Raw genomic sequence first — 27,486 nt, forward strand, 5'->3', positions numbered from 1 at the left:
AAGCGGGGCGGCTGCAGTGGTATAATTTGGAGCACGGGGGTTATTGCAACAACCCCCTCTCAATATGTTATTACTGCAGGGATAAAGTAGTAGGAGTACCATTAAACAAATAAAAGCTAAAAGACAGAAAAGGACTGTAGGAAAATACCCCCCCCCCCCGCCACTCACTCCTTTATGGGCAGCTTCCTCCGCAGCCTCTGCTGGAAAGCAACTCTGTTCTTTAAAGAGGTTTTAAAAGGCAATTAGTCATTAAACCCAATGGCAAATGCAGTAATTTCTCAGAGCGGGTAATAATGAATTATACCTACATTGGCTGTTTTGTGCCATGGAAATAATCACAGTAATATCTCCTGCCGTGGGACACAAACCACATCAATGTGCTCTCAGTAGAAAGCGGTGCGGCCCACTTACAGCCACCCACAACACAGCACTTGTCCTGTTCCCTCCTAAGTGCCTAACAAGCACTCTTCCTAAGAGGGAGCACAATTGCAATTCCTGCCATTTCTTTTGTTGGCTTGTCCTCGTAATTACATTGCGTGTCAAGAATTCCCTCACGAGCTCTTTGTGCCCATTTCTTATTTAATTTCATTTGATATTCTACGGTTTTGGAGCCTTTTGTGTTCTTCTTGAATAGCACCGCAGCTATTTCCTTCTCTTACCGTGGAAGTGGGGACAACCCACTTTTATTGTTCTTACTAATCTGCTTTTCCTAGGAGAGAGAAGATATGCCTTCAGATGTGTTGCTCTTTGGAAACGTTTCCCCACCTCTCTAAAAAGAAATATCCTAATTTCTCCTTAAAATACGGAGGAATCACTCCCAGAGAATCTGATGAACAACACTTTCAACATGTGGGCAAATGCAGTGAGGACTGAAAATGTTTTCTGCTCAACTTGTTCCAAGTTAGTTGTTAGAGGGGGGGAGGGAAAGTAGTAATGTTACCAACTTTAAGGCATTGAAAACACACAAGTGTGCATACATTATGCTTCCCCCCACCCCCAAGTTAGAGAATTCTAATTTCAGATTAGAAAATCAAAATACTTATGTGCAGCTACGAATATTCATTCATGCTGGTACCTTTGTTCATAAACAATGAAATTGCAAATTCTTAGAAACTGATGATACAGGCAACTCTCAGTTACTGTTAATCCATTTCTCTTTTGACACTATCAGAATGCATCTTCAGATGTTCAAAAAATTCCATATTTAGGACAATGCCTTTATTACATCAACCAAAATGCCATGACCATTTGAGTTTCCCAGGACTCTTCATTGGGCTAGATAGTAAACAGAGTAAGGGATGGATGGATGCGGAAAAGGCTAGCCCTTGATGAAGAGTCGCAATCATCTGGTCACAGTATCAAAACAGAATGTGGAAGGAGACAGCAAACAAAGCTCGGTTACATCCTATGCAGGCTTCAGGTTGCACCTAGGGCTGTTGGGATGTAGGTACAGGCAATGACTGCCCTAAGTGCAATGGGACATTTATTACGGCATAAGCTCACAGTCCATTTTATCAGATGCATGAAGTATAATCCTGAACTGGCAAGAATATATATCCATATGGGGAATCTAGAAGAATGAGCTCAGAGGAAAATGAAATGCAAAACCAATAGAGACAAACATGACTACCCTTCTGGAAACTGTGATGTGATAAATAATATATTTGAACCTTTATTTATTTTTTTAATTACATTTCTATTTACAAATTTAACAAAGAAAAGGAGAGAGAGAAAAATAATATATAAGTAATACTATTAATAACAGTAAACCAACATCAGCCTTTTTAAACATCTTGCCTGAGAAGGAGTTGTGCATTGCTCAAAATGTCACATGGTTGATCCTAACAGATGGCATTATTTGACCGAAGGGGTGCATTTTGTTCAAATGGACCAACAAGACTACTGGTGTTACTTCAATATAGAATTTAGGAATACATTTACAGCAAACTTCCTTACCTGTTCTGGATTATATTTTGCTAGAACACCATCTCCATGGAACTCTTCCAAAACATCTTTCAGTTTCTTTGTGGAATCTAGAAGGAGAAAGTTAATGCCAATACCATGAATATTATTAATTACATAGGAGTCTGAGGAAGTCATCAGTTTCTTCAGAAGGTCATCACAGCTTGCCAAGCTTAGGAATGATTATATACAACCATGCTGACACCTCGGGCAAAATGATGTTGTAAAAGTCATGGCGGGCTCTAAAATGTCATGAAAATCCATCCTGCTTTATTTTGAAATTGCTGTATTAATGAACCTGCAATGAGTAGAGTTCCCTAAACGTTATATTTGCAACACCCCAGATGTTTCCTTTGAAGCAGAAGATACATCAGAGTTGCAATGTCAAATATTTGACCCTAGTATTCTGTAGGGAACACACACCATCTCAGCCTCTGGATTCTCAACCAGGGCCCAAACAAACCCTCAGCTCTCCCACAAAAGTCTCACAACAAGAGGAGAGTTCCTGGAAACAGCAGACACCACCCTAGTCTCTCACTCTAGACTTCCTTTTTATGGGCAGACCCAAGGTGGGTGGTACTACCGTGTTCTCATATTTTAAGTCATCCCTACAAAATAAGCCATGGCAGGATTTTCCTGAGTTGAAGAAATATAAGACATACCCCAAAAATAAGCCGTAGTGGTGGGAGCAGGTCTGGATGGCGCCATGGAAGAGGAAGATGCCTGTCAGCGCCCGGAACCGGCTGCTGCTGCCCCTCCAAAATGTCCAGCAGCATGCACCGCGCCAAGCGCTGACCCGGCGGCGGGACTGGCAAGAGCCGCAGTGCGTGCTGCTCCGAGCCCCAACCCGGCGGCGAGACCCGGCAAGAGCCGCAGCGCACGCCGCGTGGAGCCCCGACCCGGCGGGACCCAGCAGCGTGCCCTGCTGAAGCGCCGACAACGCACGCAGCAGCAGCCAGTTCCGGGCGCCGAGCCGCAACAGGAAGAGGAGGGACGCAGCGGGACGCAGCTACAACGACAAAAAACACCCGGCCAAGCCTTCATTGGCCGCCGCGGCTGCCACTCGCTGGTCCCTCCTCTTCCTGTCACACGCGCTGCAGGTCCTGCAGGTCCCGTCGGTCCCGCCGCTCCCGCCGCTGGGTTGGCGCTTGGCGCTGGCGCTGCTCCAAGCCCCAACCCGGCGGCAGGACGCAGCAAGAGCCGCAGCGCGCGCTGCTCCGAGCCGGGATCCGGCAAGAGCCTCAGCGCGCGCCGCGTGAAGCCCCGACCCGGCGGGACCCAGCAGTGTGCCCTGCTGAAGCGCCGACAACGCGCCCAGCAGCGCAGCAGCAGCCAGTTCCGGGCGCTGGACAGGGGAGGTACCATACTGTAATTTTTTAAAAAAATAATAAGACACCCCCCGAAAATAAGCCATAGGCTTATTTTCTTGAGAAAAAAAGATTATAAGACATGACTTATAATATGAGAAACACGGTATGTCCCATTCAGCTGCACTATCCACATCAAATTCCAGGTTTGCTGAATTTCCCAGGGGGTCCCAAAAGTTGAGAAAAGGGCCTCCTTCCACTCATAGCTTTCTTCACCCTCTGCCCTCTCCTCCATCTTCTCAGATGCTGACTGCTACTGCAACACATGCATGCGCCACAGCCAAGATCAGGCATCCCCAAACTTTGGCCCTCCAGATGTTTTGGACTACAATTCCCATCTTCCCCGACCACTGGTCCTGTTAGCTAGGGATCATGGGAGTTGTAGGCCAAAACATCTGGAGGGCCGCAGTTTGGGGATGCCTGGCCAAGATGGTCTCTGTCCTTTTCAGCAGCTTCAGCTTTTGTAGCTGGAGTCAGGACCCCGCCCACCCAAGCCAGGTGGTAAAAGGCCTGCAAGGACTCACAGCCAAGATGGTCTTGCAGGCTTCACACAGGTAACCTGGTTGGGTGGATGCTTAATGAGAGAGCCCTCTGCTAGGGTTCTTATTAGGCATGGCTTCTTCCACACCCCATTCCCAACAGCCATCTATCCTAAGGTGTAAAGGTAAAGAGACCCCTGACCATTAGGTCCAGTCATGACCGACTCTGGGGTTGCGCGCTCATCTCGCATTATTGGCCGAGGGAGCCGGCGTACAGCTTCCAGGTCATGTGGCCAGCATGACAAAGCCACTTCTGGCGAACCAGAGCAGCACATGGAAATGCTGTTTACCACCCTGCTGTAGCGGTACCTATTTATCTACTTGCACTTTGACGTGCTTTCGAACTGCTAGGTTGGCAGGAGCTGGTGTACTAAGGTGTACCAGGGGAATATATACACAAATACAGGAAAATGAACACAAGACTAAAGGTCTCAGAGCAGCTGTTTTAGGGTGGGTTAATCCTCTCAAGATAGTGCCATCCATGCAGCAGTGGATCTACAACACACAAGGCACTGTTTGGGATACCATTTCCTCACCACCACTCCTCACTGCTATTGCTATTCTTCTTCTGCAATCAATTGTAGCCAAGGAAGATTGTCATTCATGAACACGGTCTGAACAGTGAGTCTGTAAAGTGACTGCGGAGGCCAATTCTGTCTCCACATGTCCTTCCACAGTGGGGGACATAGGTTTCCAGGCAGGAGTTGATCAAGGTGAGGGTTTGCCAAATGTGCCTTCCTTTTAGCACCTTTCTCCCTTTCATCCTGAGTTCGAGCGTCTTCAAAATCCATGACACCTTTGGCAAAGGCTGTTCTCCAACTGGAGCACTCGCAGACCAGGGTTTCCTAATTCCCCTTCCCCTTCTTTCCCCCTCTTTTCTTCCTAATCTAACACTGTATTCAACACTAATGTCTCACCACAAATGAAACTGATCTGTAGAAAACACAACCTGAAAAAAGAGACAGTGCAAGTATTTTTGTAATCTAAGAAATCTTTAATAAAAATATATTAAAAATAAATTAAAAAACAACAACACACGCACACCCCATACATTTTAAGCATATTTAAAGGACATCTCCCTCCTAGGATCTGTGATTTATCTTTCACAGAACTAGAATTCCCAGCACCAATAACAAAGCGGAGCTCTCAGAATTCTCAGGGGTAGGGAGATGTGCTATAAATGTATGGCGAGTATGCAGCCTAAATGCCTTTTCTACCAATTTCAAAGCTTGTGCACAAAGAATAACTGTTCACTGGCATGCTGGATTTCCCTCCTGCCACGATTGGAAACTTTCATCTGTCATGGGATAGAAGCATTTTCACTGTAGCACTTCCTGTCCTGAACCACTGAGTGTGATGTGAATTGAAAGCAGCTTAGCTCCCCATGCTCTCCCTGTGCAAAGAACAGCATTAATTTAGCAGGTTGTGATCGCTATCATCCATTATTTCTGCCACTAAAATATTTGAGAAGGGTTCTTTCGTAAGATGTCTTGATGGAAGCCAGTTTTCTTTTTTTAATCTCCCTTCCTGGGGTCTCAGAGCTCCAGGAGGTGAAACGTCCCAGCAGGCTCACAGCTCAGCTGCCCTGGATTAGGAAGTCAGCCCCAGAGGATCAACCTTCGACTGAAATACCAGAGGAAAATGCTTAAAAGAAGGGAATCTGCTTTCAGATGCCTAAAAAAGGCTTCTATAAATAAACTAAGGGGACTGCTCATATCAAACACTCAAGATCCCATCTCTTAAAGTGGTCACGAATATCGCAATGTTTGGGCTAGTCTCAGAAGGATTACATTTGGAGCAATAAGGTCAGTGGGAAGAAATTGTTCTGCACATCCTTATTCCCTGGGCTTCCTATATGGAAGCGTATCCACCAACCACAAACAGAGAAGATTGTTGTATGTGCACTGGCGGAGGAAGAGGAATGCGGGGGGAGCGCACCGCCCCCGGCAGCGCAATACCGGTGGGGTTCCATCGTGGCTGTCCCCCTCCACACTGGGCGCCCTGCCCCCACAGGTGGCGCGCCATGCCCCCAGGACGCACGCAAACCCCACTCCGCCTGCTCCCCCCCCCCCGTGCCGGAGCATGAAGCTCCGCCACTGTGTATGTGTGGACATGCTGAAGGGCTGCCTCTTTAGTGCCAGCCCCATTCACTTAGAATTTGACTGGTCTGTATTGAGACTAACATTCCTCCTTCCCCCACAAATTGCATTGCTAGCCCATTTGGATGTGGAGCTGCCCCTTTATCTGTTCTCTAGGTGTTCTCTCTTTCCCCACTTCAACCGATGAGGGCCTCACATTATAAGAACAGAAGAAAAGACCTGCAGACTTAGCCCAGCAGACACCAGGCAGGCACCTGGTTGAGCTGCATTTTTTTCCATAAGGCAATAGTTGTACAGATTCATACTTGGCAAGTGCTGCGTTCATGTGTTGAGACACGGACGCAGCATTTGTATCATTGGGCCACTTCACCCCAGCACACTTTAAGCATGTTTGTTAGCCTGGATAGAAAAAAATAAATTAAAAAGGTTAATGTGAATGGATCGTCAGGCACAAACAATTTTTAGAAAGCCTTCTCGTTTCCTCCATGATAGAAACCTGCTTGAGAAGGCATTGGAAAAATTACTTGGTAATGCTGCCCAGCAAGCTGATATGCTTGTACAGACATAGCAATTTCAACAGCACAGCACAGCACTGAATTCTACCCTAAAGGTAAAGGTAAAAAAATAATGGACCTGACCCCGTTAGGTCCAGTCGCAGACAACTCTGGGGTTGCATGCTCATCTTGCTCTATCTATAAGCCGAGAGAGCCAGCATACAGCTTCCGGGTCATGTGACCAGCATGACTAAGCCGCTTCTGGAGAACCAGAGCTGCGCACGGAAACGCCATTTACCTTCCCCTATTCATCTACTTACACTTTGATGTGCTTTCGAACTGCTAGGTGGGCAGGAGCAGGGACCGAGCAACGGGAGCTCACCCCATTGCAGGGATTTGAACTGCCGACATTCTGATCGGCAAGCCCTAGGCTCTGTGGTTTAGACCACAGCGCCACCCACATCCCTTCGAATTCCACCCTAGGTGTTTTCTATTTCCATATACAGAATTAAGCCCTCTTGCATATGAGTCCCCATGAAAACCGACACATTTCACGGTTGCATCGCGGAGCCCTACCACACAGGAGTATCAAAATGTTATCTTAGGCCTTTGCAGCAGGAACTCTTCTCTTCCAGAGGCCAGATCTTTGCGGAAGAGAAAACCCGAGAGAGGGCACCAAGTTATTGACCTGCGTACACTAGCTTTATCATTTCTTTCTGTTGTGAATTTTGCTAAAGCCTAAGCGCTTAGTAGTGGGGTGCGGTGGGAACCACCTTTGGAATTAAGAGCTTCTCAGGCTCTCAGTTTGGCACTTCAGTGCTGGGAGCAGTACTTGAAAAATGAAAGTATCACATCAAACACAGCTTTGCAGATTCTTCCCTTGTGCGGAACACACCACCCTTTCAAACCCACATGAATCCCTCACTACTATCCCTGCCTGTTCTGCAAACTAACAGGCTTCCAGGATGGATTGCAGTTGGTTCATGCTGGGGGAATGAGCCCAATGCCCTGTATTTGACGACACACACACACACACACACACACACACACACACACACACACCAAACACTCCCCATGTAGTCAGGACTTAAATTTATATCTCTGGGTTTAAAAAAGATCTTATTGTATGCCAGGCATCCCCAAACTGCGGCCCTCCAGATGTTTCGGCCTACAACTTCCATGATCCCTAGCTAACAGGACCAGTGGTCGGGGAAGATGGGAATTGTAGTCGAAAACATCTGGAGGGCCAAAGTCTGGGGATGCCTGTTGTATGCACTCAGATTTTCTGAACTTAAGTTATTGTGGCATACCTCACAGAATGACACGTCATGGTACAAATTAATTGTATTATTCCTCTGAAAGAAAGGACAAGGATCGCATGCCTCTGATCCACCACGTGCTGGAAGATGTTATGCTAATGCTGGCATAAATAACCCACAACGAAATGGCAAGCATTTGAGCCGAGAGAGGAACAGTACTTACACTCAGAATACTGCTGGAGCTGAGCAAACTCTGCCGGACTAAGGGTGATCCAGGTGCCATCGTTCATCTTTCAGGTGAGCTCTGGGAGGCTGTCTCCACCCTTAGCAGAGGTCTTCAGGAGGAGCTGCACCTCTAGAACAAGAAATTATTCTGGACCATCACTCAAGTTTTGCTCTGCCGATGTCTACTGAGTCACTGTTGTTTTTCTACAGCAGAACTCAGATCATGATCAGGATGAACGCCAAAGTGCCTGGTCTCTGCAGAGCCATCTTCATCTCCGCTGTAGCTAGGAGTGCCATCAGAAAATGCTTCCTGGAGAACACCAGTGTCTTCAAATCTAGAATTAAAATGTGCAAGTTATAGAACGGCATACATTTCCCCCAAATATTTTTCTTCCATGCTGGCTTTCAGGGAAATAAAGGCAGAACTGTGCTGACTCTTGCTTATTTAACAATTTGAAAAATGAATTGAGAGAGAGAGAGAGAGAGAGAGAGAGAGAGAGAGAGAGAGAGAGAGAGAGAGAGAGAGAGAGAGATTCCAGAGCCCCCACAATGAAATAGGCCATGCCCAGTGTGGGGTTGTGGTTGGAGTGTCACACAGGTTTAAAGCCTGGCCACATCCGTATGGTACATTTAAAGCACTATTATACCAATTTAACACTCATGGCTGTGAAAAAGAGAGGATGTTCAGGAAAGCCTCTCACATCCCTTTGTTTGCCCAGCTGCTGCACAACAGCCCTGCAGTGGAGTCAGATAGGTTTTATGATCCCGTGGCTGCTAACCACCATCTCCCACTCACTCTTGTAACCCACGTGGGAGGGGACCAGGAATGCACCAAAGCAATTACTCTTTAAAAATGATCTGAGCCAGAATCCTGGGAGCTAGAGTTTGTTCAGGTTGCTGAGAGTTTCGGAGACCCCTCCCTATCCCCTCAAACAACAATTCTCAGAGCCGTTTAACAATCAATCCTTCTTGCTAAGGAACTCTGGGAACTGTAGGTCTGTAAGGGGAACAGCGGTCTCCTAGCAATTCCCAGCACCCCATCGTTCCCATGATTCTTTGGGGGAAGCCAGGGCTGTTAAAGAGGTATGATAGTGCTTGGAATGTAGTGTTGCACACCAAACAAATCTCTGAGATTCCAGGGGTTCCAGACACTTTGTATGAGGGACAGCAGAGACTGTGGTGTTGTAATAATACTGTATATGGTTTATTTACACATATATACAACCTGATGGAGAGGGCTCACAGCAGCAACACGTCAAGAAGGTCTTACCTTGGTCACAGCCTTGGATTACAGCAGAAATTTGGCATGATTCCTTCTAGCTTCTACTTTACATGCATCAACTCTGCCTTTGTATTTCTAACTACTAGCAAATTGTGGGAGGCAGACCCACCCATTTGTTGTCTAGCACAGAGCCACTTCCTTTGTTACCTTAATGGTCCATACCTAGAGGACCATTAACTCCCCAGGAAGCTAGCCTGGCTATTCCAGGGATTGAATCCATGCTGGATCCAGGAATCAGAAGGGTCTGGGCATACAGTCTTCACACACACCCCAAGGAAACCGTCCTAATAGTATGACACAGATATTGCTTGGAAGAATGTCCTGGCTGCCCTTGGGCAAATTGTTATTTCTTAGCCTAAGGCAGGGCTGTCATGTAAGAGAAAGAGCACACAAGGGAACCATGTATGCTACTCTGAGCAACTCAGAGATGGGTGGGATAAAAAAAAGGTAGGTAAATACAAGCTTTTTGCCAGATTTGATGGACAGTGTTGCTAATATAAAATAGCTCTTCTGTATCCTAATAAATGAGTGAATCTCTCAGCCATGAGCTCAGATGAAGCATACAAGGAACTTCAAAGCAGGAACAACTTAGTTCATCTTGATTTGAATATAAGCAGCTGATTACAGTTTCAGAAATGAATGACAGTTTCCCAAAATACAGGACGTATCCTAAGGTTCGGTAAAGGCAAAGATTGGGCCCTTTTCCTGAAAAGAATAAATAGTCTTAGGAAAGCCATTTGACATTATGCCTCACAATTCATGGAGAACCTGGCAGAATGAGCAGCCACATTCATTCCACCATCCTGTTTAACATTTACGCCCCGTGCAAAAGTCAAATCAAGCAAGCAACCCTTTCTGCAACTTTCTAGAAATTGCTGGGTGCCCAGACATTCTAATTACATAGGAGACATTGTAAAAAAGCTCTATTAACCTCTAATTTCCCATCTAAATAACACAAAGGGGATTCCTAAACATGTGTGCAATGAGTGACGATCTTTCCAGACACTATGTTGTTTGTGTAGAGGCAGCGCAGCCATCTCACTAATTTCTTATGTGGTCTAAATAACATCTACCTAGCAAGTTCTGTAGAGAAGCTGCAGGGTCTCCAGTACTAATCAAAACACTAAAACGAATTCCTTGAGAACTGCAATTCTTTCTTCAGTGAACTCAGATATCACATGTGAGGGCAAAAGCTTTGTGTAATGCTCTTGGCAGTGAGAAGTCTCTCCACTGGGTACCTAAACCATAAGGCTGTGTATATACTATACCAGGGGTGGCCACCTCCCAAGAAACTGTGATCTACTCACAGAGTTAAAAACTGGCGGTGATCTACCCCCTTTTTGGAGGTTCAGGTCAAAATTGTTGAGCTTTTTTTAGGGAGGAGAAAGGCCATTTTTTAGGGGTTCAGGTCAAAGTTGTAGGGCTCTTTTTTTAGGGAGAAGGAAAGCTCCGTTTCTTTGGGGTGAAGGGCAAAAATGTTGAGCTTTGTCTTAGGGGAGTCAAAGTTGTTGAGCTTCTTTAGGGGGAGCCAGTGGTCTACCAGTGATCTACCACAGATGTCCCGTGATCCACAGGTAGATCTCGATCTAACTGTTGGACGTGCCTGCACTATACATTTAAAGCACATTCAGGGTACGAAAGAGAATTGAATGGAGTACGCTGGAAACATGACTTATTCCACATGCCTCCATAGCATGATCACCATGTTTTAATCCAGGCATCCCCAAACTGCGGCCCTCCAGATGTTTTGGCCTACAACTCCCATGATCCCTAGCTAACAGGACCAGTGGTCGGGGAAGATGGGAAATGTAGTCCAAAGCATCTGGAGGGCCGAAGTTTGGGGATGCCTGTTTTAATCTGTGCCTGATGTAAATTTGGTGTTTTCCTGTAAAAGTACATGATGGTTGTGAAAAATTGAGGGAATCCATGCCCTGGTCTACATTCTTTTGGGCATTTCGAATTCATGCATGAATCACTGTCTGAATGACATAGGAGGGAAGTTAATTATAGAAGTTTAAGAATATATAATGCCGTAAGAAGAGCCCCGTTAGATCAAGCCAAATGTTTGTCTAGTCTAGCTTCCTGTTCTCACCATAGCCAACCCGATGCCGATGGGAAGCCCACATGCACGTCCTGGGTGCAACAGCACTCTTTCAAATTGTGATTCACAGTAACTGGTTTTCAGAGGCACACTGCCTCTAACAGGGGGGGTCATCGTGTTACAAATGAGAGAAAAGAAGGCTGGATTAACAGAGCTGAACAGTGGCACCTCGGTTTACGAACAGCCCTGTTAACGAACTATTCAGTTTATGATCTCCTCAGAACTGGAAGTGCAAACTGTACTAAGCTGTTGGTGCGTGGGCTCTCCACACAGTCAGAAATCCTACATAACTGGAATACCAGATCACACAAGAACCTAAAAGCAACGAGGAGTAAGACGTGCTGGTTGAGTCCATCTTGCCCACATCCCTACCAGAGGAGCAAGACCCAGCCCCTGATCTTGAGCCTGGAAACCATCTCCAACCCGGAGACAGCTCTTCCTAAGCCACCCCCCAAGTAATGAAATCCTATCATGGAAGGTGCCTCTTGCTCCCCAAGTCCTGCTCATCAGTGAGAACATAAGAGGCAGTAAGTAATAAAAAAAGTGTCAGAGTGCCAGGCCTCAGACCTGAGGGCAGTACCTTAAGAATCTCCATTCCATGGGGATTGAGTATTTGGAAGTCTGAAGGATATTATAAGCCATTATCTGGGACTGTTGGAGGAAGTTCCCTCTACCTAATGATCTGTCCATGGTCCTGCAAATTTTATATCCTGCTCTCTTGTTTCTCCAGAACCCATTCTGTATTGGCTGCCTGTGAATATCTGCACAGTGGACTGTCTCTTTCACTGATCTAGATTCTCACCATTGCCCCAGACCAATCTTCTGCCTTCTGGGATGTCCATGGACTGTGCTGCTTCAGAGCAGGACGTTAGGTCTTCAGTATTAGCATGTACTGTACACATAAACCTTTCAGCAGAGATACAATTAGGATCTAAAAGCTTCAGAAAAAAACGGTATGGGCATGCACAGGGTGCATCAACTTCACTCGATATGGAAACTCTACATTTAATAAGATGATTCCACAACAGGTAGCTTTCGTATAAGCAGTGGTACTTTGGTTCTTGAACGGCTTAGTTGTCGAACAAATTGGAACCCGAACGCTGCAAACCCAGAAGTAAGTGTTCTGGTTTGCGAATGTTTTTCCGATGCCGAACGTCTGATGTGGTTCCTGCAGCTAATCAGAAGCTGCGCCTTGGCTTTCGAACGGTTTCAGGAGTCAAACAGACTTCCGGAATGGATTAAGTTCGAGAAACAAGGTCCACTGTACTTATAATCATCACAGTAGAAGAGGCTGCTGGATAAGGCCAACGGCCCATCTAGTCCAGCAAACTGTTTTCACAATAGCCAACTAAACACACAGGAGCACACAGCATTTTTAAAACCTAAGGGGAAAAAACAGGAACGCAAACCCTCCATACATCTCTCAAATCTAGACACACACTTCTTTGCCATAGTTATATTATTGGATTAGGATTGGCTGAGTGCTGCAGAGCCCTGATTGGCCAGAGGACAGTGGATTGACAAAATTGTTTGCAGAACATCTCTGCATTCAAATAGAAGCATAATATGTGTGGGAGAGGAAGAGTGTGTGACTTTTGAGATTTGGGGAGAATTAAAAAAAAACTGTTTGACATTCTCCTTGCAAAGTCTGTGCTCCATTAGAGCAAATGGGACACTGCCCCATTAAGCTCAATCTACCCTCCTTCAGTCAGAGTCCATCTGCCTGCCTTCTTCCTAACAAGCAGTCTAGGGGGTGGCACCGCTTGCCAGCTTCCCCCTCTTGTAGAATTCAGCAGGGAGAAGGATGGGCACAAACCTAGAATTAGTTAGCTCTGCCTCTGTCTCCACCTACATTTGGTCTGTGAGTAATGCTTTGGCATCAGCTTCTCTGAGAGATCACTGCTTCTGTATGTAGAATTCAACACACATCTCCAAATTCTGAGGTGAGATGGGTGGGCTAATGGGGGCAGGAGCTTCTCTCCAATGGGGCCTGTAATTTGGAATGTCCTTCCCAGGCCTATTAGTCCCAGACCTCTACATGGTTTTATCTTTCAGGCATCAGTGTGATTGTCCAAGCTTTCAGAGGGCTTGTTTCATGAGGTTTTTTTTTAGCTATAACCAATTGGTGCTGGAATCCTCGAACCATAGAATTGCAGAGTAACGAAAGTGATCGAGGTCCTTCCCTTAATCTAGGCAACCGTGTGTGCTTGTGTTTGTGTGCATGTGTATATGAAAGTACAGTGGTTTCCTGGATGTGATGCTTTTAGAACAAAAGTGTTTCCACTTACATTTCCCAACTGGCTTCTCCATTTTCACATTCTATTCCTTGCAAAAAGTAGACATGAAATGAGAGGAAGTGCTAGAGGGGAGGATACTTGTGCTCTTTTCTCCACTGGCATCTTAAAAAGAAATCATACCCCCGCACGATCTTCTCCCCCTGGTCATGATGCCTGCAACAGAGTTTCCTCACCTTGAGAGACTCCTCTCCATTTTTAAAGCTGTGCCGCTGCTCTCAGCGAGCTCAGCAACTCCCCCTCTTTTCAGTTGCTGCCTTCTCTGGCTTGCCCACCCACTCCTCCCCCCCCCCAGCTGCAAATCTACTAGTGCCAGAGTGGGCAGGGGACAAGAGGCTGCTGCTGTTGAGAGAACAAGTGCCGGCAGCATTTTGTGTGGCTGAGATGGGAATCCCACACAGCAACAGGCAGGGATCCAGGGACCAAAGCTCTGGAGAGAGTAGGAAATGGATTGTGGCTCCGACATCTGGGGGAGAAAGGGCACTTTTGATCTCCAGCCTGCTAAAATATCCGCAGCGCTTTCCCTCCCTCAGCAATATACCGAGAGAAATTCTGAAGCAGTTACGTTATATAGTCATCCCCCTCACGCACAAACAGAGCACTTGGAGGGCGTTTGGACTCTCTGCCTGTTGAGCCCTTGGAAGTCACTCTTGCTATCTAATCTGCACATGCTGTGGGCGTTGGAGAAGTTGTACCATGATAGAGCTACATCATCTCCCCACTGTAAGCAGACAGTGATCTTGCTAGACACCCTGAGAGCACTGCTGGAAGGCACCGTGAAAAAAAAACAATTAAAAAATGGTACGAACTAACTGCATGCACACACAGACACACAGATAAGCCGCAAATAGCAGGCAGGTGACCCTGTCAACTACAGGGCATCCTATTTCTGAGAGAATGTTCAATAAGATATCAAGGGAAAATGCCAAAATACTTCCTATTTCTACAGGCCGATAATGATCTGTGGTCAGCTGCTGTTGCTGAACATGCCTGGTTCGTTGGTCTGCTTTTAAAAAACATTGCTTTGACCTGCAGAATAAGTGTCTTGCCTAAAGTGAGGTTCTTTAAGAAACTGGAGCAAATGACCTTTTGCCATGTTCAGTTTGTGCAATAAAAGCAAACTCCACACTTCTGCTCTTGGGGCACATCTGGGACAGTCATCTTTTAGGGATCAGAAGCAGCCCTGATGTTCCAAATATAAAATCCCCAGCTCACAGGTACTGTCTCATGACTCTCTTTATATTCACACAATGCACAGCAGTAAGGTTTGAGCATACCTCAAAAGGGGGAAGGGGGGAAGCACAGAAAATATGTTCATGCTTTTTCAAAAGTGTGCAATAGTTTCCTCTTCTGCACTGCAAACCTAGTACAGTAATCAGTCTCAGGTTCTTCCCTGAACTTCCCTCTTCCAAGCTTGCCTTAAACTATTTATGTTTGCTTTTAAAAAAATTTACCGGGTAGCCTGCAGCTAAAGGAAATAGTATAGACCGGGACTTATTATCAGTGCATGAAATGAAGAGGTTCTTATGTTAATGCCCAATAGTTTTACACTCTGGTGGTAAGGAAACTTTCTCAGCTTACATAAAAGACAATAAACAAGCAAGAACAGCCTTGAACTGCAAGCAATAGGGTGGAAGGCAAAAGGAAGTACTTCCTTAAACACTGCACACCAGGGGTCCATAAATTGTTTTGGTTGGCAGATCAAATTGTTTTCTCTCCAAAACTGCCAGGTGAGTGGGCCTGCTCAGTCACTTTTCTTCGTGAAGATTTTGTGTGTGTTGTGAGCCTTCACAAGTACCCAGGATTGGGGGAACAGAGCCTTTTGCTCAGAGTTGTGGCCAGAGGAGCAGCACACGTGAGTTTTCCATCTTGTTTCTGCAGAAGTGAATCAGTGACAGAGGGCATTGATATAGCAGCTGGGCATTTGGGGAGGGGGAGGCATCAGGTGAAACAAGCTATAGTTTATTTGGACATCTGCAAGAACGATCCTTGCTCATTGGACAAACTGTGGTCTGATCAAACTCTGGCTCAGCATTACACCCAAATGTAGCCTTGCAGCTCTCTTGTGCTGCTTCTGGTAGCTTAGCTTGGTGGAGCTGGTTGGGTTGTTGTTGTTGTTGTTGTTGTTGTTGTTGTTGTTGTTGTTGTTGTTATTCCTTCTGCCCAGAGCACTTATGATCACAGGCTCTTTTCTTAGTGTTTCTCTGATGGCTGGCTGAGCCGCAAAGCGTAATGTTTTTGACATAGACCAGAAACAGAAGCTCTGGTGCTCAAGACCATAGACTACTAGAAAGCATTTCCTCTTGATAAGCTGACTCTTTGCTGCCAGCATTCTTCTCAGGCACCCGTGACGTAACACGGAAGGCAGCCTTTCTGGGTACAGCAGATGAGCAGGCAACCAGTGGGAAATCCCCTGAGGCTAGGCTATTTTGGAAATGTTTTGATTATAGATTCAGTTTCTCAGCCTGGTCACGATTATGCAGGATGGCAGCATGTACATAGCAGGGATTTTCCTCACCAAGAGAAAGGGTTGTGGGATCCCAGCAGGAAGCAAGCAGTTCCTGCCTGCTCTAGTTCCTTCCAAATAACAAGAGTGTTGCAATGGCCCCGGCTGTGGAGGAGGGAATCAATGGGAGTTCATGCAATTCTGCTTTAAGTCTTTCGGCCCGGTCAACCATAATGCACATCAGCTGAATTTTGCATGATACTCCAAAATCCTTTTCTAGTACCAGTAATTCGATCTCCTGTCTAAACATGAGAGGTGGAGGGGGTAACCTTGCTGTGTTAGAATTCATTTTTCATTTCAGCAAGAAGGGAGTCTGCAGTCTCCAAAGTTTTAAAACAGGGGTGGGGAAGCTTTTCCAGCTTGAGGGTTATATTCCTTTCTGGGAAATCTTTCTTTGAGAGGGGAGGGACAGGACAGACCTACTAGTGGTAGGTGGGGCCAGAGGCAAAAGTGGGTTGAGAAACAAATGTAAACACTACCTTTGTCCAGTAGTCCAGTTTATACATCCACACCCACATTCTCTGTATGCTCCATCTAGACAAGAATAATTATTAAAGGGCACATTCCAGGCAGGCAAAAACACTTGGGGGAGGGGGCAAGCAGGGCCAGTAAAGGGTGTGGCTGGGGGAGTGCCCTGAGGGCCAAATAGAGAGGCATGGAGGGCTGCATTCAGCCCCTGGTTCTACGTTCCCTTGATAAAAGAAATAAAGGTAAAGGACTCCTGGACCGTTAAGTCCAGTCAAAGGAGGGTATGGGGTGAGGCACTCATCTCGCTTCAGGCCAGGGAAGCTGGCGTTTGTCCACAGACAGTTTTCCGGGTCATGTGGCCAGCATGACTAAACTGCTTCTGGCGCAACAGGACACCGTGACAAGTGCCAGAGCACACAGAAATGCTGCTTACCTTCCCACCACAGTGGTACCTATTTATCTACTTGCACTTGCGTGCTTTCGAACTGCTTAGGTTGGCAGAAATAGAACCGAATAAGGTTAAGCAAGAAACAGATGAACTCTGACATTCTTTGATGGTTCTGTCTTCCCCTGTCAATATCACCTACTGAAAGTCTTTTCTATTACCTGTCAGTTCTACACCTAAGGTGATCTGCTGCAACTTAAGGTGCTGTATCTGTTTACACACACTGTAAACCACTTTGTGGTCTTTGGATTAAGGTTGGTATATAAATTTAATAAGCAAACCAACAAATGTTGGGATTAAAAAAAACATTGAACTGATAAGCTCTCATTCCCTGGTGTCCTACTTTCTACTCACCATTTGGAAGTGTCTATCCTGGTGCAACTCTCTCTCACAGAGACCTTTCAGAGGAGGAATTATGCTGGTTTTGCCACAGCAGACTTAACACAGAGTTTTGTGGTATCTTGGTTTGTTTCCATCACCTATGCCAACCTGTCCCTGAGCAACCACCACAGAAAACTCCATTGTGTTCACCACCTCCCAGTCATAACTGCAATTCATTTTGTCCCTGCTCATCCAGTGCCTCTGGCTAGCAAAATAGCTCACCTCCTCTTTTGACTTCACTGGGCACTCAATCACCTTATTGCAGATGAACACACACGGTCCCTATTATGGTTCTGGCAAGCCATGTTGACAATGCTGCAAATCAAGAGTCGACTCTCTTCCATCTATCGTCTCCGCATAAATGGGCAGACAGAACAGATGATCCAAATACTGGTACAACACCTCTGCAGTTGGCATAGGAAATCAGTTACCAGCAGAAATGGCCAAGATCAGGGCCCAGGAGCACATTTGCAAACTATAGGCACTATTGCAGACATCACAACCAAGCACACACCAAAATCCATTATACTGGCTACAATAGACTCTTTCTTTAAAGACTGGGGTTCATGCCAGGGGTGGGGGAAGGAGACCTTATGGGTGCCAGTGAAAGTATTGGTTGGTGCAAATGCACTCATACATGCTGGTCGACAGTAACATCTGCCATGCTTCCATCAAACACAATTGTTTCTACCCTAACTTCCTTGTTCTTTCCTATCTACACTTTGCAGCAGCTGCACTATGTCCCTGCAGACTCAAACTACCTCTACACTAAAACAGTTCTGGAATGAGCTCCACTATCAGCTAAATATCCCCAAGACAACTACAAGAATCACGCCAGGGGAGGGAAGGGTTGGCTCTACTAGGTCCACCTAAAGACTCAATGCCCTTCCATCAGCCCAGAGAGCCACCCTATTGCCCCATGCTCTGTTGCTGAATGGAGTGAACAGAGCTGCTACACTCTAGCTAAGTTCCTCAAGACCCACTCCTGCTGCACTCCACTCTCACGTCTCCCTGCTGAAATGGAGAATCCCTCTGCCAGGGCCCCAAATCTCCTCCATCACAACATACACAGAAAAAAAAGAAAATTCACAGATCCCGGATTCTCCACTGACACAAAAGAACAATCTTGATGGCAGGTGTGTGGACTGTGCACAGTAAATGAGAAGCAAAGGTGTTGAATAGTGGGTAAGAAGGATGAAGATACAGCTCTCAAAACAACCAGCTCTTTATTCTAGCTCTGAGTCCCAGACTGAACAGTAGCATAGCCAACTGGCTTATACAGTACTCAGTAACTTGCAACAGTAACAAACTTCCCCTAGCTACCCAATCCGTGAACAGCACTCTCAATCCTTCATTTGCATGTTGTGGACCTGAGTGAGAACTGCAGGCACAGCGGGCAGGGTAAGAACTGCAGCCACGGTGGCCAGAAGGAGTACTGCAATTAACTTAATACATAACACCCATTGTGGACCTGAGTGAGAACTGCAGCCACAGTGGGCAGGGTAAGAACTGCAGCCACGGTGGCCAGAAGGAGTACTGCAGTTAACTTAAAGGTAAAGGTAAAGGGACCCCTGACCATTAGGTCCAGTCGTGACCGACTCTGGGGTTGCGCGCTCATCTCGCAGGCCGAGGGAGCCGGCCTATAGCTTCCAGGTCATGTGGCCAGCATGACAAAGCTGCTTCTGGCAAACCAGAGCAGCACACGGAAACGCCGTTTACCTTCCTGCTGTAGCGGTTCCTATTTATCTACTTGCATTTTGACGTGCTTTCGAACTGCTAGGTTGGCAGGAGCTGGGACCAAGCAACGGGAGCTCACCCCGTCACAGGGATTTGAACCGCCGACCTTCCGATCGGCAAGCCCTAGGCTCAGTGGTTTAACCACAGCGCCACCTGGGTCGCGCAGTTAACTTAATACATAACAAAAGGCATGTATATTCTCCAAAACAGCAATAGAGAGAGACCCTTTCCCTTCAAGGGCTGCCTCTTGCTTTTGGTTCTAGTATTCTGTCAGTGCCAGGGAAAGGGAGCTGATGAGCAGCTCTCAAAGAAATCCACAGCTTTCCCAGGGCTTCCAAGATAAACCTTTCTCCAGAGATAAACCTTTCTCCAGAGGGACACAAATTTGGAAGAGCTAAGGCTAGAGACTTTGGTGTTTAGGACCCCACTTACACCTGGCATTCTTTTTGCTGGCTGTATCAAAGTGAAGAGCACCTCCTGCAGCCCTGCTCTTTGCACACAAACCAGGTCCCTTTCAAAAATTGTATCTGTAGCTGCCCAGAGAACAGCCAGTGTTCAGGCTCTGACATAAGAGAGGAAGGTGTTAAGCTGGAGTCTGGGCTTTCCCTCTTAACTAAATTTAGGATTGCCCAATCAATTCCTGCATGAAGTATCCCAGGCAATTGCAGGGTAATTTTATTTGAAAGCATTTTGTGCATACTGATGTCAATACCACCAGCGCTTGGAGGAGAAGGTGCACATTTAACTAGCAGCTTCTCCTTCTGATTTCTGCCATTTGTTCATATTACTTTTTACCACCTGGAATGATACAGCTCCCAGCCCCCACACCTACAGAACCATTAGTACAGGCATCCCCAAACTGCGGCCCTCCAGATGTTTTGGCCTACAACTCCCATGATCCCTAGCTAACAGGACCAGTGGTCAGGGATGATGGGAATTGTAGTCCAAAACATCTGGAGGGCCGAAGTTTGGGGATGCCTGCATTAGTATATCATTAAATCAAAGGGAGGGTTATTAAACATAGATTTATCCTTTTGGAACCATCCACCCCAATGAGAATCAAATGCCAGCACACAATATGCATTCTGGAAAAGTAAAGGCAAAGAGTTTGATATTGAAAAAACCAGTTCTTTGTATTTATGTAAGGCCCTCCAGACAGATTGTGTGGTTTTGTTGTTGTTGTTGTTGTTGTTGTTTGTTTGTTTTTTGGCAATTGTATTCTGCAACATGTTCAGCAAATAAAAGCAAAATTCATTGCTAAGAAGGAGCACCATGAAGTACTGTACTACTGCTGGATCAAGGGGGATACAGATACTAGGATAAGTACACTCGCTTCATCTTCCTGCCATGGAGATCCTTGTGCATTTCTTTTTTTGAGACTAGATAAACCCTTGGTTTCTTTCACTCAGCCCACATGTTTACGGGGTCATCTGCACCAAGCCTGCTACAGATTAGTATAAATGGATTAAGCAGCAGATTGAATTAGATCCCAGCCCCACCTTGACTTGCAAATGCTGAACTAAATGCATCTACACTTGCTTCAGCTGTTCACACAGCTGCTTCTAAAATGACCAAGCTACATGTTACAACTGGCTGGCTGTATCTTGTTAGGGGTTTTTTTGTTTCTTTGTTTTTAAATCAAAACCAGCCTCTAGAATGGTGGGAAGGATAAAAAAAAACACTGTGCAAGACGTTTGCTTCCTGACATTTTTTGACTGCGGGGAGGAAACATGCAGGTCCTGCTATCTTTCTTGTATGACACATTGTAAATCTTTGATTTAGTCTGAAGTGCAAGGAAACTGCCTTTGATGGAGGAAAAAAACCACCAGGTTCATTAGATTGCCAGCTATTTCCTAAATGTAGTCCTTTTCCTATGAAGGAAGATGGTAGCGACTGTAGCTGTTTTCTTAGACCTTCATCTCTACAAATGAGGCAAGGAGTTGTTGTCATTTCTAATTAACAATGCAACAATGGAGCATTCCCCTTTTCCATCCGCTCCTAGCACAACAGTCCTTACCACTGTGATTAATAAAACACAGTGAATTGGGAAGCGAATATGGACAAATTAGAAAGAGAATGTACTGCTCCATATGCTGGAATAATAAGCCGCCACCCCCCCACACACACAATTTTTCCTATTCATGCTGCCTTTGACTGGGAATTGTCTTAGTTGCATTCTGGTGGTGTTAGAGTAGCTGCACCCTGAATCAGTTACCGTATCTATCTAAACAGGATACTCTTGCATAAACCAGAGCCAATCTCACATAGTGGTTAGAGTTTTGAAATCAGGCTACATACACACTAACCCAGGCATCCCCAAACTGCGGCCCTCCAGATGTTTTGGCCTACAACTCCCATGATCCCTAGCTAACAGGACCAGTGGTCGGGGAAGATGGGAATTATAGTCCAAAACATCTGGGGGGCCGAAGTTTGGGGATGCCTGCACTAACCTGTAGTAGTTTTCCTCCATAATTGTTCATGCTCACCCCCAACATCCTGCTTTTAAGCTAGATCGATTCTAGATCCTGACATTCACAAGGGCGGGTGGTTACTTGATACCTATTTGAAAACCCTCCTGATTGCAGTCTTGGTATACACCCACCCACAATGTCACTGGGCAGGTGTGGATATATCTGGTATTGCCAGGACAGCCTACATCTGTTTTCAAAAGGACACACTGTGAGATAATGCAGACTCTTTTTGCGATGAACTTTTTTTTTAATGAAACCAGTTTCTCGAGAAGCACTTTTCAGGGGCAAAAATATGCAAATAATATCGATTGTGTGTGGTGTACATGGAACATAGAATCATAGAATTGCAGAGTTGGAAGAGAGGGTCCACGAGGGTCCTATAGTCCAGCCTCCTGCGATGCAGGAATCTTTTGCCCAATGTGCAGCTCAAATGCACCCTGAGATTAAAAGACTCATGCTCTACCAGAAGAGTGGAACTGGTCCATTTGGACAAGTGGAGCATTGCCCCACCAGCCTCAGCCTGCCCTCACCCAGGCTCCACCTGCTTGCCTCCTTACTTACAACCAGTACAGAGGGGCGGCTGTCAGCTTCCTCTGCCTTTACACAACTTGGCAGGAAGGAGGATGAGGACAAAACTAGAATGAGTTGGCTACTATTTGGGCTCCCTGGCTTCTGCCTCACCAACCTTGATGGGTGCCAGCCATCACTGGTGTGTGTGTGTGTGTGTGTGTGTGTGTGTGTGTGTGTGTGATTGTGTGTGATCAAGCACTCTGTCTCCAGTGATTCTATAATAAAATATTATTATAGAACCCATATTATTGTGAGGATGAAAGGGGGAGGACCACCTGTGTTGCCCCAGACTCACTGAAGAAAGGCAGGAAACAGAGAAATGAAATAAATGAGAGAAATTTACAGAGCCCTATCTTCCTTTTCAGAAAGCACCTCAGGTGCTCATGGTGATCTCTGATATACCGAACCCAGGAAAAACAGGGTAGTTATTACAGCAGCAAGTTTTTAAAAGCAAAATAAAAACCCACATACCCAGTCACCGGATCTGTGTGCTAATGGCAGAATCAGAAAGGTCCAGCTTGATTTTGATCCCACGGTGAGACTGGAAATTGAACAACAACACAGAGAGAAATTTAACATGAGCATGTTTTGATAACAAGACGTATGATAAGTAAAAATTTAGACATGCTACTTCTCCTTTTAAAGGTAAAGGGACCCCTGACCATTAGGTCCAGTTGTGACTGACTCTGGGATTGCAGCTCTCATCTCGCTTTACTGGCTGAGGGAGCTGGTGTACAGCTTACGGGTCATGTGGCCAGCATGACAAAGCCGCTTATGGCGAACCAGAGCAGCACGCTGTTTACCTTCCCTATTTATCTACTTGCACTTTGACGTGCCTTCGAACTGCTAGGTTGGCAGGAGCTGGGACTGAGCAATGGGAGCTCACCCCGTCACGGGGATTCGAACCTTTTACAACACTCCTTTTACAATACTGCAAAAATATGGCTCTTTGCCCCTCCACTGGCTCAACAAAAACTCTGCTCCACACCTTTTGCTTTGACTACTGCAGCCTGCTCTTCTCTTGGCCCACTCACCTCCGTCAAAATAGAAGTTAGGAGTCCAAATCGCTCATGTTCTCATGTTGCTTTGATCACACCAGATCTCTCCTTAAATACCCACATTGGCTTCCAACCCAGTGTACAAATTCGTTGTCTTTACCATGAAAGCCCCCTCTGCTCTTCTATCTCAATGCAGTCATATTCATCAAGGCTACAAATTAGTTCTGACTACCCTGAATATTGACATGTAACATGGTTGTGACATTCAATGTGCAATGAGAGTGATGTCTTTTGCCTACAGCATGCAAGCCTTCATCCTTCTGTGTAAGTCTCTTTCCAGGGATTAAAGGAGCAGTGGGCCTCCATCACTGGTCCTGCCCCCCCCCCAACGCTGTACAGCTCCAAAGTCCCTTCCCCTAACATCAACAAACTGAGAATAGCTAACTAAGAAGAACATAGACCTTTTCTCAGGCGTAGATCTCTACAGCCATAGGCTTCCCCTTCTCTGACATCCACACTCAACTCTTAGATCAGGCATCCCCAAACTTCGGCCCTCCAGATGTTTTGGCCTACAACTCCCATGATCCTTAGCTAACAGGACCAGTGGTCAGGGATAATGGGAACTGTAGTCCAAAACATCTGGAGGGCCGAAGTTTGGGGATGCCTGTCTTAGATTATGGAGGCAGCAGGGAATCAAGGCCAGGGAGCAGGTGGTCCCACTTTTCCTGTAATCATATGAATCCCCTTCATGAGATTAATGAATGAAGGGGCCTGTAATCTCTGTTTCTTCCTATCAGAGCACTGCTATGTCTAACCAAATTGGGGAAACTGCAAAAACAAATAAAATGGGATCCACCAGCTGCTCAGTACTGTTTCACATTCTTTATACTAATTGTAGGATAGGAATCTGTAACAAAGTCTTATAGGTACATTTGGTACAAGATCAGGAATGTTCAGGGGGAGGAAATGTATTTGAAATCTCACCAAATATTGAAGGAACATTATGTAGTTCTTTGACAACATCCATGCTATCAAATATTATAACACTGTTTTCTCAAAAATTATCTGGGTAGAAGAAAATCAAAAAGGGACAATTGGATCGGATTTGCCAGAGTACCACAGGGCACTATCAAATGATTGTGCAATGCCTTCCACAGTGCAAGTTAAGAGTTCTCTGAATTCATTCTTTCCATTAGGTCTATGAAAAATGTTGTGAGCATTATTATTTTTTGTTTTGCATATGAAATCTCCAAATTCCAGAGAGAAATAATAGAAAGTTATTATAAATTATTATCAGAAATGTATAATATATTGTTGGAATGGGAGACAAAGGATGAAGAGGTCAAATGTGTAATGATAAAATGGGCAAAAGAAATTAACCAATAAGTTGAAACTGACACGGGGACAAATAGAAGACGACGGCTTCACCCCGGTATGGTTCCCCTTTATCACATACACAGCCCAACAAGACAATGACAAAAACCCACCAACAGCATACAAATCAATATGGCTAACCTGATCCAAAACACTCACCCACCCCACTCACACACAAAACAAAGTCCACCCAAACACAAGGAAACAACCATATCCTACCAGGCATAGGCAACCTTTGGCTCCCAGATGTTTTGGAACTACAACTCCCATGATCCCTGACCACTGGCCCTGTTAGCTAGGGATCATGGGAGTCGTAGTTCCAAAACATCTGGGAGCCAAAGGTTGCCTATGCCTGTGACCTAGGCCAACCCCAACATCTCTCACCACCAAAAGCACAAGCGAACGGCAGAGAACCTACACAAGCAACGCTGACAAAACCTCCCACACATATTAAGCAAAATTAAAACATCGTCACCCGACCCCATTCCTCCCCCACCCTTCCCCATCTACCTCTCTTCCCCTTTTGTTAAAAAACCGGAAGCTTTCTTAATGGGTATAATTGGAATGGATACACTGAAAGAATATAAAGGTTTATTTATGTATGCAACAACAGCTGCATGGATATTGATAGCCCAAAACTGGAAAGAAGAACGAGTCCCAACTAAAGAAGATTGGCAACATAAACTAATGGAATAGGCTGCAATGGCTAAAATAACTGGAAGACTAAGAAATCAAGAGGACAACAAATATAAAAAAGAATGGAAAATGCTTATCGCATATTTACAAAAGCATTGTAAAGACGTTAACACAATAGCAGGGTTTTTAAAAAAAACACTTGTAATATTAAGGACAATGTTTGAAATTGGAAATATTTAAAGATAAGAAAATTATATCCATGCACAACATTAGAAAACACAAAAGAACCGGGGGAGGGAGTGGAGGGAAGTTAAGGGATCGGAGGAATCCCAAAATATGGATTTAATATGGTATGAAAATGTTCTATTTTCTATTTTTTTAAAATTTTAATTGTATTTGTTTATTAAGGTATGTGAAGATGTTTGATTGTGAAAAATAAAATTAAAGGGGGGGAATGTTGCAAACAGTTTGTTACTACAGAGGCAAACAATACATTTGCAGAATCTATTGCTTTTGCTTTAATTACTGGGTGTTTCCAGCTTATACTTTTTGATGGAAGAGGAAATTTCTTGGATAGCAGAACCAATGATTGATGCAAAAAGTCCACTGATACAATTTCACTTTTCATCTTCTGAAGGCATCTGCTCTTCACAATTCTCCCATCTGCATCCATCAGGATTCATACCTGTCATCTTCTCATACCTTCTCACCCAAGATCTGCCTTCCCCTAACCTGGAGCTCTCCAGACATTTTGGGCTATGACTCCCATGGCCATGTTGCCTGGTCTTGATGGGAGTTTCGGTCCAAAACATCTAGAGGGCACCAAGTTGGGGAAGGCAACCAGCAGAATTATCACTCATTAATCCACTTTGGGGGATGGAATCTTTGTTGCGGCTTTGCTCAAGAGCTCTATCACATTCTGTTAAAATGAATATCTATCTCTCCTTGATATTGGAACGTCTACTGCCCTCAGACTTGGAGCTGTTTGCAGTATTCCGAATATGAGAGTGTCAGGTTTGCTGAAGAAAAATGGTGTGGAAAAACGGATAGCTGATAGATACATATCCCAGCCAGGCTCACACACTGCTCTGTGTAGGAGGATGTGATAGCAAGATCTCTCAGTTCTTCCCCTGCAAATTATTTGTATTCTATTATCACACCCTTGGATATATTTGAAATGCATCAGGGAAGGAAAAAACACATAATTTATCGAATTCACTGTTGAAGGGTATGTTGATGGCCAATAGATTAGGTGACTTTTAAAAAAGAGTTCCTGTATACAAATTCCTGGAGGAGATGGTCTATTCATAATCAGGGTTAGCTCCAGGTTTGTGGGGGTCCTTGGGCACAGGATATCCATGGGCCCCTTGTCGTTGTCCCCCGTTCCACCTTCAAATCACAGCTCTCCCTCTTGAGCACACAGGTTTCAACTAAAACAAATATTGACCAATACGGCAATCCTTTATCATCAAAGGAAAGCACAAATGTTAGCATTTCACTGGTTGCCTTTTTAATTATTATTATTTTTACCCAATAATATAACTTAGAGATAAATTACGCACACTTACCTGGGAGTAAGTCCCTGTGAACTCATTGGGGCTTACTTCTGAGTAGACATTTACGTACATAGGATTTTATTGTCAGAGGCAGTTAGTACGAAAGAGACATATGATTTGGAGGTACAAAAATGAATATATCTTATAAAAAGCAAACAACCTGAATAAATGCTATACCCTTTCCTGCAATCAGAAATGTACTTCAAATAAGGAGAAAAGATGTTTGTCTGACAGTGCATTCCTGTAAAGAGGCAAAACTTAATCTCAAATCTTTTATACACATCCCCATTTGACTCAATGAGGCTTACTTCTGAGCAGATGTATTTAGAATTGCATTCTACATTTTTCAGTATTTCAGAGATGCACTTCTAACCATTAAGGCTATACTACTAACAACTAATATGTTTATTGCGGCCCTGTTGCATTTAAAGGTGAACCTACCTAACCTGCTCTTTCTGAAACAGTACAAGAACCAAACTACAGCCACTCTTCAAAATTCACACATCTTTGAATTTTGCAATATAGCTCTCCAGTCAAGTAATGCTCACAAAAATGCATACCGTATACCGAGGTAAAGTGTCCATAAAAATGCATATGTTTGTTAAAATAACATTAAACAATGCATTGTTTTGTGGGAAATATTAGGGAAAAATGCATGGAATTGTATACAGTAATACCTCGGGTTACGAACGCGATCCGTTCCGGATCGCAGTTCGTAACCC

At 45.1% G+C, this 27,486-nt stretch overlaps 1 protein-coding gene across 12 annotated transcripts in view; it reads right to left on the bottom strand.

Annotated features, from left to right (window-relative positions):
* DGKG (diacylglycerol kinase gamma) overlaps nt 1-27,486 on the bottom strand; it is a 180,592-nt gene that overhangs the window by 83,072 nt on the left and 70,034 nt on the right. For 7 of the 12 annotated variants that reach the window (XM_088670731.1, XM_088670736.1, XM_035132701.3 and 4 more), the window contains exons 2-4: nt 22,672-22,741; nt 7,944-8,280; nt 1,957-2,033 (exon numbers count right to left, since the gene is read on the bottom strand). In XM_088670731.1, coding sequence (XP_088526857.1) covers nt 1,957-2,033; nt 7,944-8,010 — 144 coding nt within the window. In that variant the 5' untranslated portion in view covers nt 8,011-8,280; nt 22,672-22,741. Of the gene's footprint in view, nt 1-1,956; nt 2,034-7,943; nt 8,281-13,616; nt 13,837-14,708; nt 14,836-16,607; nt 16,663-17,395; nt 17,533-22,671; nt 22,742-27,486 lie in introns of those variants that run through there. The other 5 variants (XM_088670737.1, XM_088670730.1, XM_088670733.1 and 2 more) reach the window with 4 other exon arrangements.

Source organism: Zootoca vivipara, chromosome 5 (genome assembly GCF_965207765.1).
Source record: "Zootoca vivipara chromosome 5, rZooViv2.hap1.1, whole genome shotgun sequence".
In the NCBI taxonomy this organism is placed as follows: domain Eukaryota; kingdom Metazoa; phylum Chordata; class Lepidosauria; order Squamata; family Lacertidae; genus Zootoca; species Zootoca vivipara.